Source organism: Pimephales promelas, chromosome 5, assembly GCF_988280905.1.
Source record: "Pimephales promelas chromosome 5, fPimPro1.hap1.1, whole genome shotgun sequence".
NCBI lineage: Eukaryota > Metazoa > Chordata > Actinopteri > Cypriniformes > Leuciscidae > Pimephales > Pimephales promelas.
In genome coordinates, this window is record NC_142773.1 from 14,748,402 (window position 1) to 14,764,885 (window position 16,484).

The window sequence follows — 16,484 nt, forward strand, 5'->3', positions numbered from 1 at the left end:
ATCTCATTGTCAATGAGACCAGAAACTGTCTGGTTACTGATATTCTACTAAATATCAGAAAATCGGCTGGATGGATTTAAAAACGGTAAAACTCAAACGTTTAACCCAGAGGGAGTTGTAAAATTAGACTATTTCCCAAAAAAGTGGAGTATCCCTTTAATGCAATTATGTATTTATGAATTTATGCATTAAGATAAGAATCCTTCTAAATTCCCAGAAGTCAAACTTACGAGGACTGCCCAGTTGTTGGTGTGGCCACTGCTGAAAAACTGTCCAACCTTTGTCTAAACAACAATCAGAAAATACAATTATTACACAATTAATGGTGTGCAGATGAGCAAGACTCTTAAGACATTAAGTAACTTTGAAATATTTAATTTCAATTCAGTTTCATTTGTATTTGTATGTTTGTACCTAGGCTATGTATTGTCTCCTTAAATGGATAGTTCACTTTGAAATTAATGTTTGATATGTTTATCTTACCTCAAGGGCATCCAAGATGTAGGTATCTTTGTTTCCACAGTATTTTCAATTTTGATATTTTTAGGTCAAACCGTTCCTGTCTGTCAGTCATATAATGGAGGTCTATGGTCACCACCTCAAAGAGCATGCACAGAGAAGTCCAAATTAAACATGATATAATGACTCGTGACCATAGACCTCCATTATATGACTGACAGACAAGAACGGTTTGAGCTAAAAATATCAAAATTAAAAATACTGTAGAAACAAAGACACCTACATCTTGTATGCACTTCAGGAAAGCTAAAACATATCAAAAATTAATTTCAAAGTGAACTATCCCTTTAATGCAGACTATAAGCTTGCATTATTAATCTGTAGAATGTGAAAATGTTCTCTTTAAGGCAAATAAAAGGAGAAAAGGAAAGCAAATGAAGGCCATAAGTAGAGACTTTGTCCCTTTTAGCCACTGTATGAAAGGCACTGATATTATGGAAGTAATAGTAGCAAAATGCTAAACGCAAAAATTGCCCCGACTTTGAATGCTTGCTATATAAGGTCATGTGAAGTAAAACATCATATTAGGCTACGGGTTTTCAACTGAAGAAGCTTTAAAACTAGTTAAAACTAAATCTAGCATAATAGCCATTGCTTTATATATTACAGTTTTTCTCGATTGCTTAAACACATTTCTTGAAACTATGCCTCTTATTCTCAAAACAGTAAACACAAATCCATAACGTCTCACCCAGTTTCCCAAACAACCTATTTTCAGGTCAAAATGAAACTCTACATTCAAAACCATTCACTCTTGCTGAAAAAACAAACTTTGCCCTCAGACAGGACACACAAGCCCTCAAAATAACACACACTACAACATAGTCTAACACACTGGTCCAATAAATTCAAAACAACATTTCCAAAACTGGTAAGTTATGTTACTTGTGGTTCCCCTCCTCACAAACTTTTTCACATGACAAAAGACACAACCAATGGATACATTGGCGCATTTTTATTCATTCATGTACTACACAGTACCACAAAAAAAAAAAAAAAAAAAAAAAAAAAGATTATTCCACCTCAGCCTCCTGCCTTTGGTCTGGGTCAAGCCAATCACATCCACATCACAGGCTATATTAGCCCTAGCCCGGCAGCAGAGGTAAAATTCTTTTGCCTGACTCACCCCTGTTTTCCTGTTTTTCTCCCTGAAATTTCTGATGATGGAGGCGAAGGTGAAGTGACTCAAATTAGGCTGTACTCGTTGTCCAGCCTCCCTCATAGTCATGCCATGGACAAGGACATGATCAACTCAAGTGGCTCTAATTTCATCTGAGACTGCTTTTCTCCTCCTGCTTCACCACCATCTCTTCTACCTCATCCTTCACCACGTCCCCCTCTTCCTCCTCCTCTCCCTCCTTCACGATGTCCTCTTCCTCCTCCTTCACCACGTCCTCCTCTTCCTCTTCTTCCTCCTCCTTCACCATATCCTCTTCCTCCTCCTTCACCACGTCCTCCTCTTCTTCCTCCTCCTTCACCATATCCTCTTCCTCCTCCTTCATCGCATCCTCCTCTTCCTCCTCCTTCACCATATCCTCTTTATGGTGATTCTCTTTAAAGAGGATTCACCATATCCTCTTCCTCCTCCTTCACCATATCCTCTTCCGCTCCCTCCACGTCCTCTTCCTTTATTTCTTTGTGGATCCATTGTTCCAAAACTCAGATGAACTGACTCTGGCACTTTTAGGCATCTTGAAAGTTCTGACTGATGTGTGTTAAATTGTGACTCTCAGTGTTTTCATCTGGGTAATTGTGTGCTAAGTGAGCTGAAACTATGCTGACTTGAGTGAACAATATTGAATGCTAGTGCTTTCTAAATGACCACATGGTCTAGGCAATGAGAAATTAAGGGATTTGTGTGTAGAGTTTTGCAGTGATTGTTCAACAATTCTGATTCATGTGTCAAAACAGGGAATAGTGTTTATAGTTTAGGGAAATGGGTGTGCTTTTTGATAAATGGCATTATGGTTTTGAAATTTTAGTTCAAAAGCCTGGTTATAGTGTTTAAGCAATTGAGAAAAACTGTAATAAACAACCAAGCGGCATATATTTTAAAGATAGCACAATCCTTGTCAAAAGAAATAGCCTATACTTTAGCATACTTGTTCTGTTTTCTTTTTTAAGAGTGCTTATTATGGAAATAATATACTTTAAAACAACATACTTAAGTGCAAACTGAGTGTAATGTTTTCAGACAATTAAATGCATGTTATTTACAATTAAATGACACCATATTATAGATTAAATTTATAATAAATGAAAATAGTTTGAGTGCTTTTTGACCAAATTAAGTAGGGCTTTAATCTTAATATGTCATTTCATTATTAGTTTTATTGTCTTTGATATATAATTAAAGTGTATTATCGAATATAATAACACTCCACATTTAAAGTTATAATCAAGTACTTTACATGTGCATTATTATTTTAGTCAACACATCAAATTAAAACGTGATGATTTAAAATCTACTGCCTGTGTGTGAAGTAAACATTGTTCTTGAAATATTACACTTTTTAAAAGTGTACTTAAAGGAGTAGGTCACTTAAAAAAAAAAAAAACTTTTACTGATAATTTACTCACCCCCATGTCATCCAAGATATCCATGTCTTTCATTTGTTCTTTCTTCAGTCGAAAAGAAATTAAGGTTTTTGATGAAAACATTCCAGGATTTTCTCCATATAATGGACTTTAATGGGAACCAAACGGTTCAAGGTCCAAATGAGAGTTTCAGTGCAGTTTTAAAGGGCTTTAAAGTACACCAGACGATGAATAAGGGTCTTACGATAATAAACGATAGGCCATTTAAAAAATAAATAAAAAAGTTTAAGTTTTATAAGCACAAATGCTCGCCTTGCTCTGTTCTGTGATGAGCGTTCGTGACTCTCCTGTTCACACTCATCAAAATGAACAAATCTTTTTTCGAGTCATGACTCGAAGGGTCCTATATAGACCCTTATTCATCATCTGGTGTCGTTTAAAGCCCTTTGAAGCTGCACTAAAATTCTCATTTGGACCTTGAACCGTTTGGTTCCCATTGAATTCCATTATATGGAGAAAATCCTGGAATGTTTTCATCAAAAACCTTAATTTCTTTTCGCCTGAAGAAAGACAGACGAGGACATCTTGGATGACATGGGGGTGAGTAAATTATCAGAAAAAAAAGTTTTTTGAAAAGTGAACTACTCCTTTAAAGCCCCCGTGAACTGGAAGTTGCAAACGATTTTTCTCCAGTGCTGTGACATATTTGCAAGTGAAACGGAATATTGAACAGAGGGCAGGGTTTTACTCTAGCGCTCCTCCTCTCCATCTCTCGCTCATAGCAAACTAACGGTTTGAGGGGAGTGGTTAAGCGTTTCCCCACCCAAGCTGTGAAACCTACGTCATCAGAAAAAGAAACCGTTTCCAGACCGGAAGTAACTTTTCAGATTTTGATTAAAGATTACCAAGGTAAAACATTTTTTTTAATATACATTTACTTGCACGGATTAATTGTTCACCACAAGACTAGTAATATGCGCTAACAAAATAAATAGGTTTAATTTTGATTTCACTGGGACTTTAAGAGTGTAAAGAAACAGTTGTGACGTGAAAGTGTCATCTAAGTGGTCTTTTAGTTCATGGATATTCGGCCTACATTATCGGCATGAACGTTTTTTTAATATGTTTTAAAGATTTGAAGTACTCTACACATGCAAATTCGATACAGAATAATACAGAAGTGCACTTATTTTTCACCAGAAGCTCATTTATGTCACAAAAAGATTTGTTCGGTTTAAAATAAGCACACTGAATATACAGTAAAATAAACATTTTATTTTTATATTGTTTGACATTTTGATTGTGAATATATTTCATATTGTGGCCATTTTTTGTGTGAAATTGATGCACTTGTGTGGATGTGGATGGGTATATAATGCAATGTAAGACAGAACTGAAAGATTATATTTGAAGATGACAAGATATTTTGTTTGACAACTATTTCTGAATAACATACATGATATTTTACATTTGTTCATTCAAAATGCTTTACAAAAGTGCACCTAGGATGACAAATAAATACAGGCAAGTCTGTGCGTTGCTGTCACCTTAACAGAAAACTGTGAACCAAAATAATGACATAACTAGTTGACTGATTAAATCATTCCAAATGCCCTCAGAGATGTGCTGTTTACAACAAACATCATAATGTAACTCACAGGCTGTTTCAAAACCTAATATGTTACCTACATAGACAGTATTGCATGTTTGGGCATCATAAGCACGCTCTCATATGAACTGAACCCAGTGTATGTTTTATATGTGCGTGTGTGACAAAATCGACAATAATATAAAATAATAAAATAAATGTTAAAAAAGAAACCTTAATGCTGAGCTGAGAATACTGCTGAAAGCTTCACTGCCAGTCCAATGCATCAAATAAACGCTTTACAACACCTATAAATAAAGACACTTACCTCAACATGATTACTGTATACATGCGGTATGAAAGAAAGCAAATAAATACATGCACATATTGCCATTAAATTGTAATAACCCATTTTATTTCGTCACCGGTTTAGTGACAGGGTATATTTGCAACGGCAACCAGGAAGCGCATAATTTCCGGTTTGATTAAAAGTCCCATGCATTTTCCTAAAATAAAAGTCCTTCCTCTGCTCACATTTAGAAGCGGAGGCATATGAATATGATTATGCATTACGTTTCATCAATGACGATATAAATAATAATTATTATTAATATAAATGTGTAGTATATTCAGTGATAAACCATTACTTTTGATATAAAAAGATGGTGCATGCTAATTGCACAGCATTCCAGTCATGTAAAAATGACATACAGCTTACTTACTTAACCTTGGTTTGGCTTGTTCACCTTGTCACTACAGTATGCTGTTAGTTATTATAACAATTGTTATTTTTGTTGCATAGCAAATATCTATGGTTGGATATATTGGACCCTATGAGACAGGACTTTTGCCCATGCTTTCACCCCATGTCCCATAAATTTAAGCAACATCCCTGGTCTTGCAAGCATCAAGCAAAAATGGGGCATTGAAAAATGTATATCATAGGCCTACTCATTTTTCATTTAAACATTTATTTTTTTCATACAATTTACCCACAATTAGCTAACTGCCTTTTAAAAGCATTGCAACAAGGATTAGGCTACAGCAGATTAAACATGTCATCTCATATATGAACAATGCTTGAGAATTTCACCTTACACAATTTACATGATGCTATAATTTCTAGGACCTGTTTATCGGCAGGCACTGGAACACTGACGATGGATTAAATGAGATTGTAGGACAGATGGAGGCTAAAAATGTCAAAATCCGTCATGGAACATTTGGTTCCTGTGTGGCACTACTGTGATAAGTATGTCAGAGTGTTACTATATTGGTTGCATAGTCCGTCTGATGAAATATGAAACACACCAACATGAGATTCATTAAATTCATTGACCTTTGCAGTGGACATGTTTTGTTGACATTAGCCTACATAATTTTGGGTTAAGGTATTACAAATGTCTAACAGAATAGCCTACTGCACATAATTATAATAAAAGGCTGACATTCTTAAAAAATAACTTTGCCATAGTTTGTCAAAAAATAATATGAATTCATGACGAGCAGTAACCTAAAGTCAAACATTTTGCGAAATATTTGGCAGATTAAAGCAGATAGAATACAACACGCACAAAATCTTGATTTTTTTTATTTATTTTTTTAAATAGATAAATGTTAAATTATTGTACACAGCATATTATGTAAAATATGAATGATTAAACTGTGAATTAGGCTATTAATTAATGAAACATATTAAAAATATAACTGTTTTGTAAACATTGTGTGCCCACACAATTCAAGATGTAGCCTATTCAAAATACATGTATGTTTTAAATAATGTAAACAGGCATACCAAAACTTTTTAAGTGTGTTTTTGTTTTCCCTCGCTAACATGCTTTCCTCCTGTGCTGTGAACTCCAGAGACGCGCATCAGTCGCCAGAACGCGCGCGTCAGCTGGCCGAACACGAGTCTCTCTCAGCGGCGCGCAGGTGTATCGCGTTGTGTCGTCGGATTTAAACACTGAAGTGAGACACTAAGAGAAGAGGTTAGACCAAGCATGTAACATGCACAAAGATTTACTGAAAGCGAAGCTGTCTGTGTCCGTCTAGTTTAGTCAGCACTTGGAGAATGCTTTAAGCTCGCAACAACATCACGGATTCGTGAACCTGCAACAATCTACATTCTACACTCAACTCAACAGCATCGATAGTTCTCCCGAAACATGAACACCAACGACGCGAAGGAATACCTCTCCAGTAGAGAGATACCTCAGCTGTTTGAGGTGAGCATTTGTGTTGGAACTTTTGTTGTGGTGAAACCTAAAGATAGCAGTTGCAAATAAAAAACAATAACACGGAGAAGTTGTCTCACTGCAAAAGCGTATGGACATATTGTTGATTCATTATTAAAGGGCCATTATAAAGTTATGTGGTTAAATATGGTTGATTTAAAGGTATGTGAAGGCTTCGCATGCTGAAAATAATGTAACGTTAAGCTGACTGGGTTGCTGAATGTTGCATTAAATTTGGTTATAGGCTATATAAATTAATATAAAATGAGGGTTACTTACGCGCTTATTTGCGTTTTTACGCACAAAGCTACCGATCGTGTCATTGTTTATTATGGTAGGCGTGTCAGAAGCGTACACATTATCAAAGTCAAGTCTTATTGAATATAACAGGCTTATTCTGTAACTGATAATCATTTTACAGTGACCAATTAATATTTTACTATTGTTATAAAAACAGTAGAATAATTCGATAGGATTAGTGCATATTTATGTGCTCTCGCTTAGAGACTTTGTTTGCAATATCCTGGCCATATGATGCGAATGATGATGATTTGCATTTGGGTATTTAGCCATCAAATGCATAGGAAGGTGTAGCCTATATGGAGCTGTCACTCTTTACAATTTCTTTTTCAACATTTTAATAACTTTTTTTTTTTTTGCATTGTCTATACTCTAGTTTATTTGAAATGGTCATGTGTGTAACAAAGTAATTTATTATTAGTTTATTTTGTGTTCCGTAGTCGCTAATGACGGTCATGCAGTTGTCATGCATTACAGTTTTAAAGGACAATATGTTGGTAAAGTCATTTTTAAAATGTGTAACAAAATGTGTACATGACTGTACTCATTACATATATGTATGTATGTACACACACATAGCCTATATATATATATATATATATATATATATATATATATATATATACATATATACATACCATATTTGGATATTATAATAAATAAATATAAAAAAAACATAAAAATATGTTTATATACTTTTTTGTGCATGTGTGTGTATACACGTACGTACATGCATACATATATATGTCTGTGCATTTTTAATATCCATTTTTATTATAACATCAAATAGGCTGCAGTATCCCTTAGTATGTGGAAAACTGGATTAGGATTAAAAAAACTGGATTAAAAAAAAATCATGCTACCGGTATTTACAATGGTAATAATGGATAAACACAGTACGACTCCCTGATCTGTCACTGATTTCCCAGAGTCTGCTGACGGGTCTGATGTACTACCGGCCAGACGACCCCCTGGACTATCTAGAGACCTGCCTTAAGAAGGTGAAGGAGATCGGTGGGACCGACAAAGTTCGTTGGGACACGTTCGTCGGACAGGAGAAGAAGTCGTTACCGCCTCTCAACGGTGGGCAGTCACGCCGATCTTTTTTCCGGAACGGTGAGTAGGAGGTGTTGTCATCAGCTGACGCAACTCTAAATTGTAGGCGATGCTGAAATTCATGCAAACTAGAACTGGCCACAAACTGCTGTGTTGTTGGGTCTTGCACAGCAGGTCTGTTATTCATTATTTGGATGCTGTCAGAGCATGGAAACCATCAGTAGGGGTTTTCCTGTCTTTGTGCTGGGCAACATTGTTCTACCCACCTCGGGGCAATGAAAAAAGGCAAATGAATGCAAAGTACCAAAACGACAAAAACCTATTCTTCCAATGATAGACTATCAGTGGGCTTTCCTCTGAAACTTTTGCATTGCTGAGGACTTCAGAAGCTCTCATGACTAACTATTTGCATTCTTCCACGCAGTTCTCCCGGATAGCCCCAACTTCCCCTATCGGAGGTACGAGCGCCTCCCACCCATCAACCAGTTTTCCATAGAGAGTGACTCAGACTTGTCTGAGACAGCGGAGCTCATAGAGGAATATGAAGTGTTTGACCCATCTAGACCCAGACCCAAAGTCATCCTTATTATAGGTAAGACCAAAAACTGGCTATAGTATACTTCATCACTGATAACAAGCCAATGGAGAGAAACAGGCCTCTGTGGTAATGGTGTCTGTGTATGTGCACTCGAAATCATCTATCACTATCCTATGAAAACACACTATCATTCTTCAAAATGTTGAGTTTCTGTGACATAAAATAATATTTTATTCAGCAAGGGTTTATTAGATTCATCAAATTTGACAGTAAGGACATGTTACAAAAAATATTTCTATTTCAAATCAATGCTTTTATTTTTGAAGTTTTCATTCAGGAATAACTAAAAAAAAATATTACAGTTTTCAGAAAACTATTAAGCTAAAACTAAACGAATTAAGTGAAAACTATTAAGCGACACAACTGTTTTCAGCATTGGTAATAATAAGAAATGTTTCTTGAGCACTGAATCAGCATATTAAAATGATTTGTGGCACTGAAGATGCTGAAAATTCTGCTTTACCATCACAGGAATAATATCATGGTAATAATATTTACCACAATATAACTGTTTTACTGTATCTTTGATCAAATAAATGCAGCCTTGGTGAGCATAAGCGATAAGAGCATAAAAATATTCTTTGCGCAATGAATCTAACCTTTTGAACAAAATTATATTTTAATATTGCCTATAAAATAATCATCAGCTCATTTTTTATTGATGTCACTGTTAGGTCCAAAAGATTAGGGAGAAGGTTAACATGCTAATAAAATAACTTTTATTTTAAAAAGTCGGGATGCAAGATATATCGGCCATCATATTGGTATCAACAGTGCACAATGTCACTTTGCATCATTAATGGGATCTTGTTTTTATTGTTTTTATCTGTTTTAAGCTTAAGGAGAAGCATGTTTTATACATATATTTATCTTAACTTATTATTCTACTCTATACTATCCATTTTCTGCTGTAATGATGAAATTTCTCATTTGTGAGACAAATAAAGGCTGATCTATCTATCAGGCGATATATGATAATGTAATCGACCTGATAAGAAAATTTGGCCGATATATTAAAACCGATAATTAATGAATTATTTCCTTCTACTTAGACACTTAAGATGCGCACTGGGATCGTTTTGAACTGCTTAATAATGATTGGAATCACTTCTAAAAAGTAAAACACGGTTGAGCAACATGTGCAGAGCAAGTCTATCATTTAGGCTACATAAAATTATAATGCGAACATCATAATTGTGTGCTTGGGACGTGTTTTTTATTGGTGAGACTTTGTTTTTGCAATCAGACTCTCAAAAATTATATAAAAAATATTGGATTTAAATTTTTCTGCCAATTTATCGGTTATCGGCTTTCAAATAAATAGAATTATCGGTTAACGGTATCGGCCAAAATGTTGATATCGGTGCATCCCCCCCAAAAAGTCAGTATTCCAAACAGAGTAGCAACGTAACATTGCTTGAAAAAAGAAAGAACTGAAGGGCTTAAATACACAAGATAATGAACCCAATGCAAACAGGTGTCATTTATCTGTTTAATTATATAAAGAATAACCAATGAAACTAACCAGTGGCGGGAAAATGAGAACAAAGGTAGTTGAACTAGAGAACTAAGCGAGGCAAAACAGGAACATAACAGAGTGAAAATGAAACCAAAACGGTTTCGATTTGTGAGGAGTTTAATGACGCATCCCTACTTTATTTACACTGGTAACCACTGGACTAAAATACTGTACCTTAGTCTTCCGCTCAAAATGTGTTTGTTAGATTTAAATTCAAGTTTGATTATAGTCCATGTTTCAGAGACCCTCCCCTTGCCAAAATCCAATTATATGAGGTCAGTGGGGATGCATTTGAGATGGATAAACAAGACCACTGTGCTAATAGTTCAGGCACATATCTGATATTTGAACATTTCCCTCATGCCTTATCAGACTTCCCTGAACAGCATGCATGTCTCTACGTTATTAACTGTTGTCATTTGTGAGAGAAAATGTTATCTGTGCTGAGCGTAACCCACAAGCAAATGAATGTGCATATTCCACCAGGCGAGTGGCCACCCACCTCCAGCATTATCTCACTAAGATATTAGCCATAGGAATCGTTTCCTGTCACTGGTCGGCATTCAATTGTCTGGGTTTTAATAATCTATTTTTTTTTTTTTATGCATTTTTGTGGCTGAAACTTAGCCTGATAGCTGATATCAGTTGTTGGACATTCAGTCCATAATCCACATTGGTGTTGGTAAAATAGTTTAATATGGGATGTTTATTAATATATATATTTTTTTTATCTTACACTTAATTCATTGTTTTTCATTGTTTTTGAACTCCTCCTGTCTGTATTGGAACTTACAGATGTGTGATTTAAAAAAAAAAAAATCCAAACCAGTTCAATGCACACTCCGCCCCGCAGCCGATTCTTAAGATTTCATTCGTCATGTCAATCACAGTGCTGATTGCCTGCACAATAGGCTCATTTGAGATCATGGGCCACCTGAAATTTAGGCGAGGGTAGGCGAATGCTGTGAAGGGAGGACTATAAAAATAGCAGGCAAGACGGAAAGTTCTCTCTTGTCGTGGTGGATCAGACTCCTACGAGATCAAAGGCGGATATTGCGGGATAGACACACATGAGCTGTGTTGCTAATAACCTGGATGCAATTTAAAATCCGCCTGTGGTGAAAATCTGATTTTTATTGTTGTTTTCATGTCATTATAAATTCATAAGATGACACCAGTGCCAAAATACAAAATATTCTCTCTGCAGTGAACCAAAGACAGTCTCAAAAACGCGGTTTGAAATCACTGCACTGTAAAAAAATATTGTTGGTTTAACTTAAAAAAGTAAGTAACCTGGTTGCCTTAAAATTTGAAGTTCATTGAACTGGAAAAAGTGAGTTAATACAATGAAGGAGAATGATTTAATCATCAGAAACTCAAAATTGTACAGGTATGTTATCTGAACTAAATAAATTATTTAAGTTGATTTGACAAAAGAAAATATGTTGTGATAACAAATCTTGAAAAATATTTTTTACAGTTCGGCGTTTCTTACGTCGTAAACTAACTTGTAACCAATTAATCATCAATGAGTGGATCTCTGAGCTGGTGTAATGGGTATTACACATATTTTTCAGTGACTCTTTTTGCGGGTTAGATTGTTGTCTTTATGAATGAGTCATTGAATCATTCATTCAACAGATTCATTCAGGATCAAAACAATTAACTATTAACAATTAATTTAAATTAAGGGAGTCGTTGCATTATGCACTCAACCGATTTGTTAAAAACACACAAATGTAAGGTACATAACATTAAGTTCTTTAATGAAATATGAAAAGCATGTGTGACTGTACAGGTTCAAATGTCTTTCTGCTGTCTTCCCAAACAGGTGGCCCAGGCAGCGGTAAAGGCACACAGTGTCTGAAGATTGCCGAGCGTTATGGATTTGAATATGTCTCAGTGGGTGAGCTACTCAGGAAGAAGATGATTCATAACGCCACCAGCAACAGAAAATGGAGTCTGATTGCCAGGATCATCACCAATGGTGAACTGGCACCACAGGTATGAAAAGGCCCATACTGCTAATTGAATATGTTTTGAGAGGGTTAAACATCTACACATCACATGCTAGGACAGATTTCTCAATAGTTTTCTCACTACTTTCTCAACGCTTTTTCAAAACTCTTCACACAGTGATCACAACATCTTAACTGTGGATCATTTATCAATACTTTGGCACAAAATGCATTCACTGACTACTTCTTTCAAATTGCATCATTTCTTTTTTGACTTAGACACAAACACCAACAAAACTCTATGTACCCACATGCTGATTTGCATGTTTACATACTCTTTTCAAAACTGTTTAACTTGCGTTCAAAACCTAGCATATGACAAACATGAATAAGACAACAATGTGTTACATTTCTACAGTAATACCATTTAGAAATATATTCTGAACCCCCAAAAAATGTGAATACTATCAAAGCAATTACCTGAACACTTACACAAGTGTTAGTCTTTAAATTTCATTGCCATCACCATACAAAAGGGAAAACTAAGAAATAATTTTGTACTCTAATGGAAACATGAACTATATTACATATACGGCAGTGAATTATGAGCAGTAGAGGGTGTCATTCTTTTTTTTGTAAAGAATTTTTTAATAAAGAAAACATAATGCTGCTTGTTAGTGATTTAGCTCATTGTTAAGTGACAAAGTATGTTTGTTGGATGAAAACATTTGCTGTGTTTATGGAAGAATTACTTGATATGAGGAAGATTTTAAATGTGAAAATAACTGCTGTGACAAGATGAAAGTTGGTTTGGAGAACTGTGTGAAGAGTTTTGAAAAAGGGATCTAAGTATTGAGAAATGTGTCCTATAGCGATTGTGAATAAAACCACAATTAATGCATGTGTGACAGAAAGAATACATCCTTTAATAATCAGTTACAAAAAACTTGAACTTCTTGTAACATAATAAATTAGGATTCCTCCGTCATTAGTAAATATCACATATTGTAATAGTATCTGTGGTGTTTGATGGATTGAAGAAATGCTGTATGTGCTTAGACAACATTACTAACTTTATACAAAGTATATTAAATAAAAAAATAAAAAAATAAAAACAATAAATAAATAAAATAATATATATATATATATATATATATATATATATGTATGTATGTATGTGTGTGTGTGTATATATATATATATATATATATATATATATATTTAACAAAAATAAATAGATAAGATTAAAGCTGAATGGAAATTCCCATTGAAATGATCTATTAACAAATAGGTGATTTGTCCATGATTCATGACTTTCTAACATTTTAGGTTAAAAATACATCTGTAGCCCATAAGGGAAATGTAGTGTAGGACTTAATCTTCTTTTTGCTTCAATTCATTATAAATTGCATAAAAATAACAAATAACATCCTGTGGTGTGGAACAAATAGTCCAATTCCTGTCAGTTAATATGGGGTGATACAAAAATGATTGACAAACTGGAAAAATGTCGTTGCAAACCACAGGATGCTGCTGAAACTGCGGAAAATGTAATGTCAACGACCCAATTAACCCTTTAAAGGGGTCCTATTATGCATTTCCTCTTTTTAACTTTAGTTGGTGTTATCAGTTGCAGTTTTGGCGCCTCCGTCTACACAACGCGACGTACATTCACGTCACATGTTTATGTAGAGTAGAGTTACACTCACTGGACACTGCAATTCACAAAAGTACAGTATTTGTACAGTATATGCTTTAAAGCTTTGGCTGTTAAACATTTCATTCGCGTGCTGATGCGCTGTTCTAACATGCACTTTTCTGAGTGTACAGCCTACATCCAAAGCGCACAGAAAATGAAAGCCTGTCAAACAGTGCCTGGTTACTGGACTAAGTTATATTTTTAAGTTATATATAGTTATATTTATTATAAGTCTTATTGTGCTAATACTGTCAAATACTTGCAAGGTTTACATAAACACAGTTGGTTATGTCTAAAGTAAATCGGGTGCATGTAATAGAGTGCCGAAGTTACGACGTCACTCTGTAGGCCAAAACGCGGAAGTGAGTTAGCATTTTAGCAATACGGTTCCCTCGCTCTAAAGCCTATGGGATTTTTGAATGGGTGCTAAATCGCCTGAAATAAGGTCTGTGGTGAACAAAGCCTCTAAATACTTTCACGTTTTGATCTATGACATAGAACACAGTGTTCTAACCTGCTTGTGGTTTTTAAACTTTATTGTGTCTGATTGTGTTTTTTTAAATCTTTATATAGGCTTCAAAATGCATAAATTTTGGATTAACTTGTAAAGATTATCTTGCTAGACAAAACGTGGAAGGGTCACAATTCTTTGTTGAACACAGATCTTATTTTTTGCGATTTTCCAAAAGTCTATGGGGAAAATGCATTGCTTTTCGACCGAGGGAACCCATGTGCCGCTAGCTTCCGAGTTGTCCTACAAAGTGACGTCATCACTTTGGCACTCTATATACGTGTGTATTAGATGCGTGCCAGCCTTAAAGTGACAGTAGCTCATAGTAAACATGCTGCAGCTTGTCCTAAAAGGGGTAGTTCACCCAAAAATGACAATTCTATCTAGCCTGGGTTTCCCCATGCTGCCTTGCCCCAGCGCGATTTTATTCACGCTGCTTGGCAGCCTGGACACCATGAACCAAATTTTCCCCTGAGATAGGGGACCAATCACAGAACGGGGAGGGAGCAGCAAGATGATGACTACGTATATGCGACACACCAAAGCAGTTTGTTTATTTCTGTGGACCCATCATGGCAGTGGACAGTGGACACAAAGTTACCTTTTGATACAACCTATAATATAATCGTTTTTTAATTAATACACTCCTTTTTAAATCAATATTTTGTGTCAAATTATTGATTTATTTGGCAAGTAGCCATGTTATAAGTGGGAAAATGTATAGCGAGGCGGTTGTTACAGCGAATACAAACCCTTCAGGCTAATTCAAGACCCCTCCGCTTCGCGTTAGGGTTTTCGGGGTTGTATTCGCTATAACAAACGTCTTGCTAAACATTATCCCTTACTTTTATTTATTTATTTCTATGAGGGCTGACAAGACAAAATAAGGACTGTCAAGTGTGTTTAAACAGTGCGGTACAGCAACTAAACCAGTAGCACGACCATTTTTGCAGCGCCTAAAGCGGACCTTTCACTGATGTAATGACGCAATAACGTGCACTCGCTAGTCTGTTACATTTATGTGTTCTCCGAATTCTAAAGAGGAGCCTCGTCTAGCCTCTGAAGGAAATGACTTGGCTCTGGGCAATAATACAGCTCTGGGCATTCGTAAATCACGCCTCAAATACGAGAAAATGAACATGTGCTTTCCAGACCACGTCTCATGCTCAATGAAATGTGGTCTGGCGTTAGCCAGGCTAAATTCTATCACTATTTACTCACTCTAATGGTGTTCCAAACCTGTATTCATTACTTTCTTGTGCTGAACACAAAAGAAGATATTTTGAAGAATGTGGGTAACCAAACATTTGCTGTTTCCCATTGAATTCCATAGTAGGAAAAAATATACTATAAGTCTAGTCAATTGGAACCAGCAACTGTTTGGTTACCCATATTCTTAAATAAATTTCATTTTCAACAGAAGAAAGACACTTTATGTTTAAAACAACTTGAGAGAGTAAATTATGACATCATTTTCCATTTTCCATTAGTTTGCCTGTCATTCACTTGCAAAATAGTAAAACCAATATGAAAAAGAAACGTGTATCATGATTTTCATGGAAAAAATCGTGATACGATATTTCAACGCGTTCTCATCCCAAAGCGCCATATAGGACGCTTTTGCAAAAGCGTAAATATCCAACGTACATGGCACACTTTAACGTTTAATGAGACGCTTCGGTTAGGGTTAAGTTTAGGTAAGGTGTAGGGTAAGGGTTAGACCACTAGGGGGCGCCTTCTGACCAAATATATCTGCGTCCCATTTCACGTTAAAGGGTGCCATGTGCGTTGGATATTTACGCTTTTGCAAAAGCGTCCTATATGGCGCTTTGGGATGAGAACGGGCTCGATATTTTTGCCATATCGCCCAACCCTACTTTCATCATAACTAACAGTTCAAACATGATGTAAATAAGATTTGTTGATTACAATCTAAGACCATAGATAAAAGGGACGTTTTTATA

General features: G+C 35.5%; 2 protein-coding genes across 4 annotated transcripts in view; one reads left to right on the top strand and one right to left on the bottom strand.

Annotated features, from left to right (window-relative positions):
- Positions 1–5,119, bottom strand: part of pigk (phosphatidylinositol glycan anchor biosynthesis, class K) — a 62,033-nt gene extending 56,914 nt beyond the window's left edge. The window contains exons 1-2 of the mRNA XM_039661317.2: positions 4,974–5,119; positions 231–284 (exon numbers count right to left, since the gene is read on the bottom strand). Coding sequence (XP_039517251.1) covers positions 231–284; positions 4,974–5,057 — 138 coding nt within the window. The 5' untranslated portion in view covers positions 5,058–5,119. The remainder of the gene's footprint in view (positions 1–230; positions 285–4,973) is intronic.
- Positions 5,120–6,516: 1,397 nt separating this feature from the next.
- The window catches only part of ak5 (adenylate kinase 5), a 172,974-nt gene continuing 163,006 nt past the window's right edge, over positions 6,517–16,484 (top strand). For 2 of the 3 annotated variants that reach the window (XM_089131012.1, XM_039661240.2), the window contains exons 1-4: positions 6,518–6,870; positions 8,109–8,295; positions 8,660–8,827; positions 12,184–12,356. In XM_089131012.1, coding sequence (XP_088987138.1) covers positions 6,811–6,870; positions 8,109–8,295; positions 8,660–8,827; positions 12,184–12,356 — 588 coding nt within the window. In that variant the 5' untranslated portion in view covers positions 6,518–6,810. Of the gene's footprint in view, positions 6,871–8,108; positions 8,296–8,659; positions 8,828–12,183; positions 12,357–16,484 lie in introns of all 3 variants that reach the window. The other variant, XM_089131013.1, reaches the window with a different exon arrangement.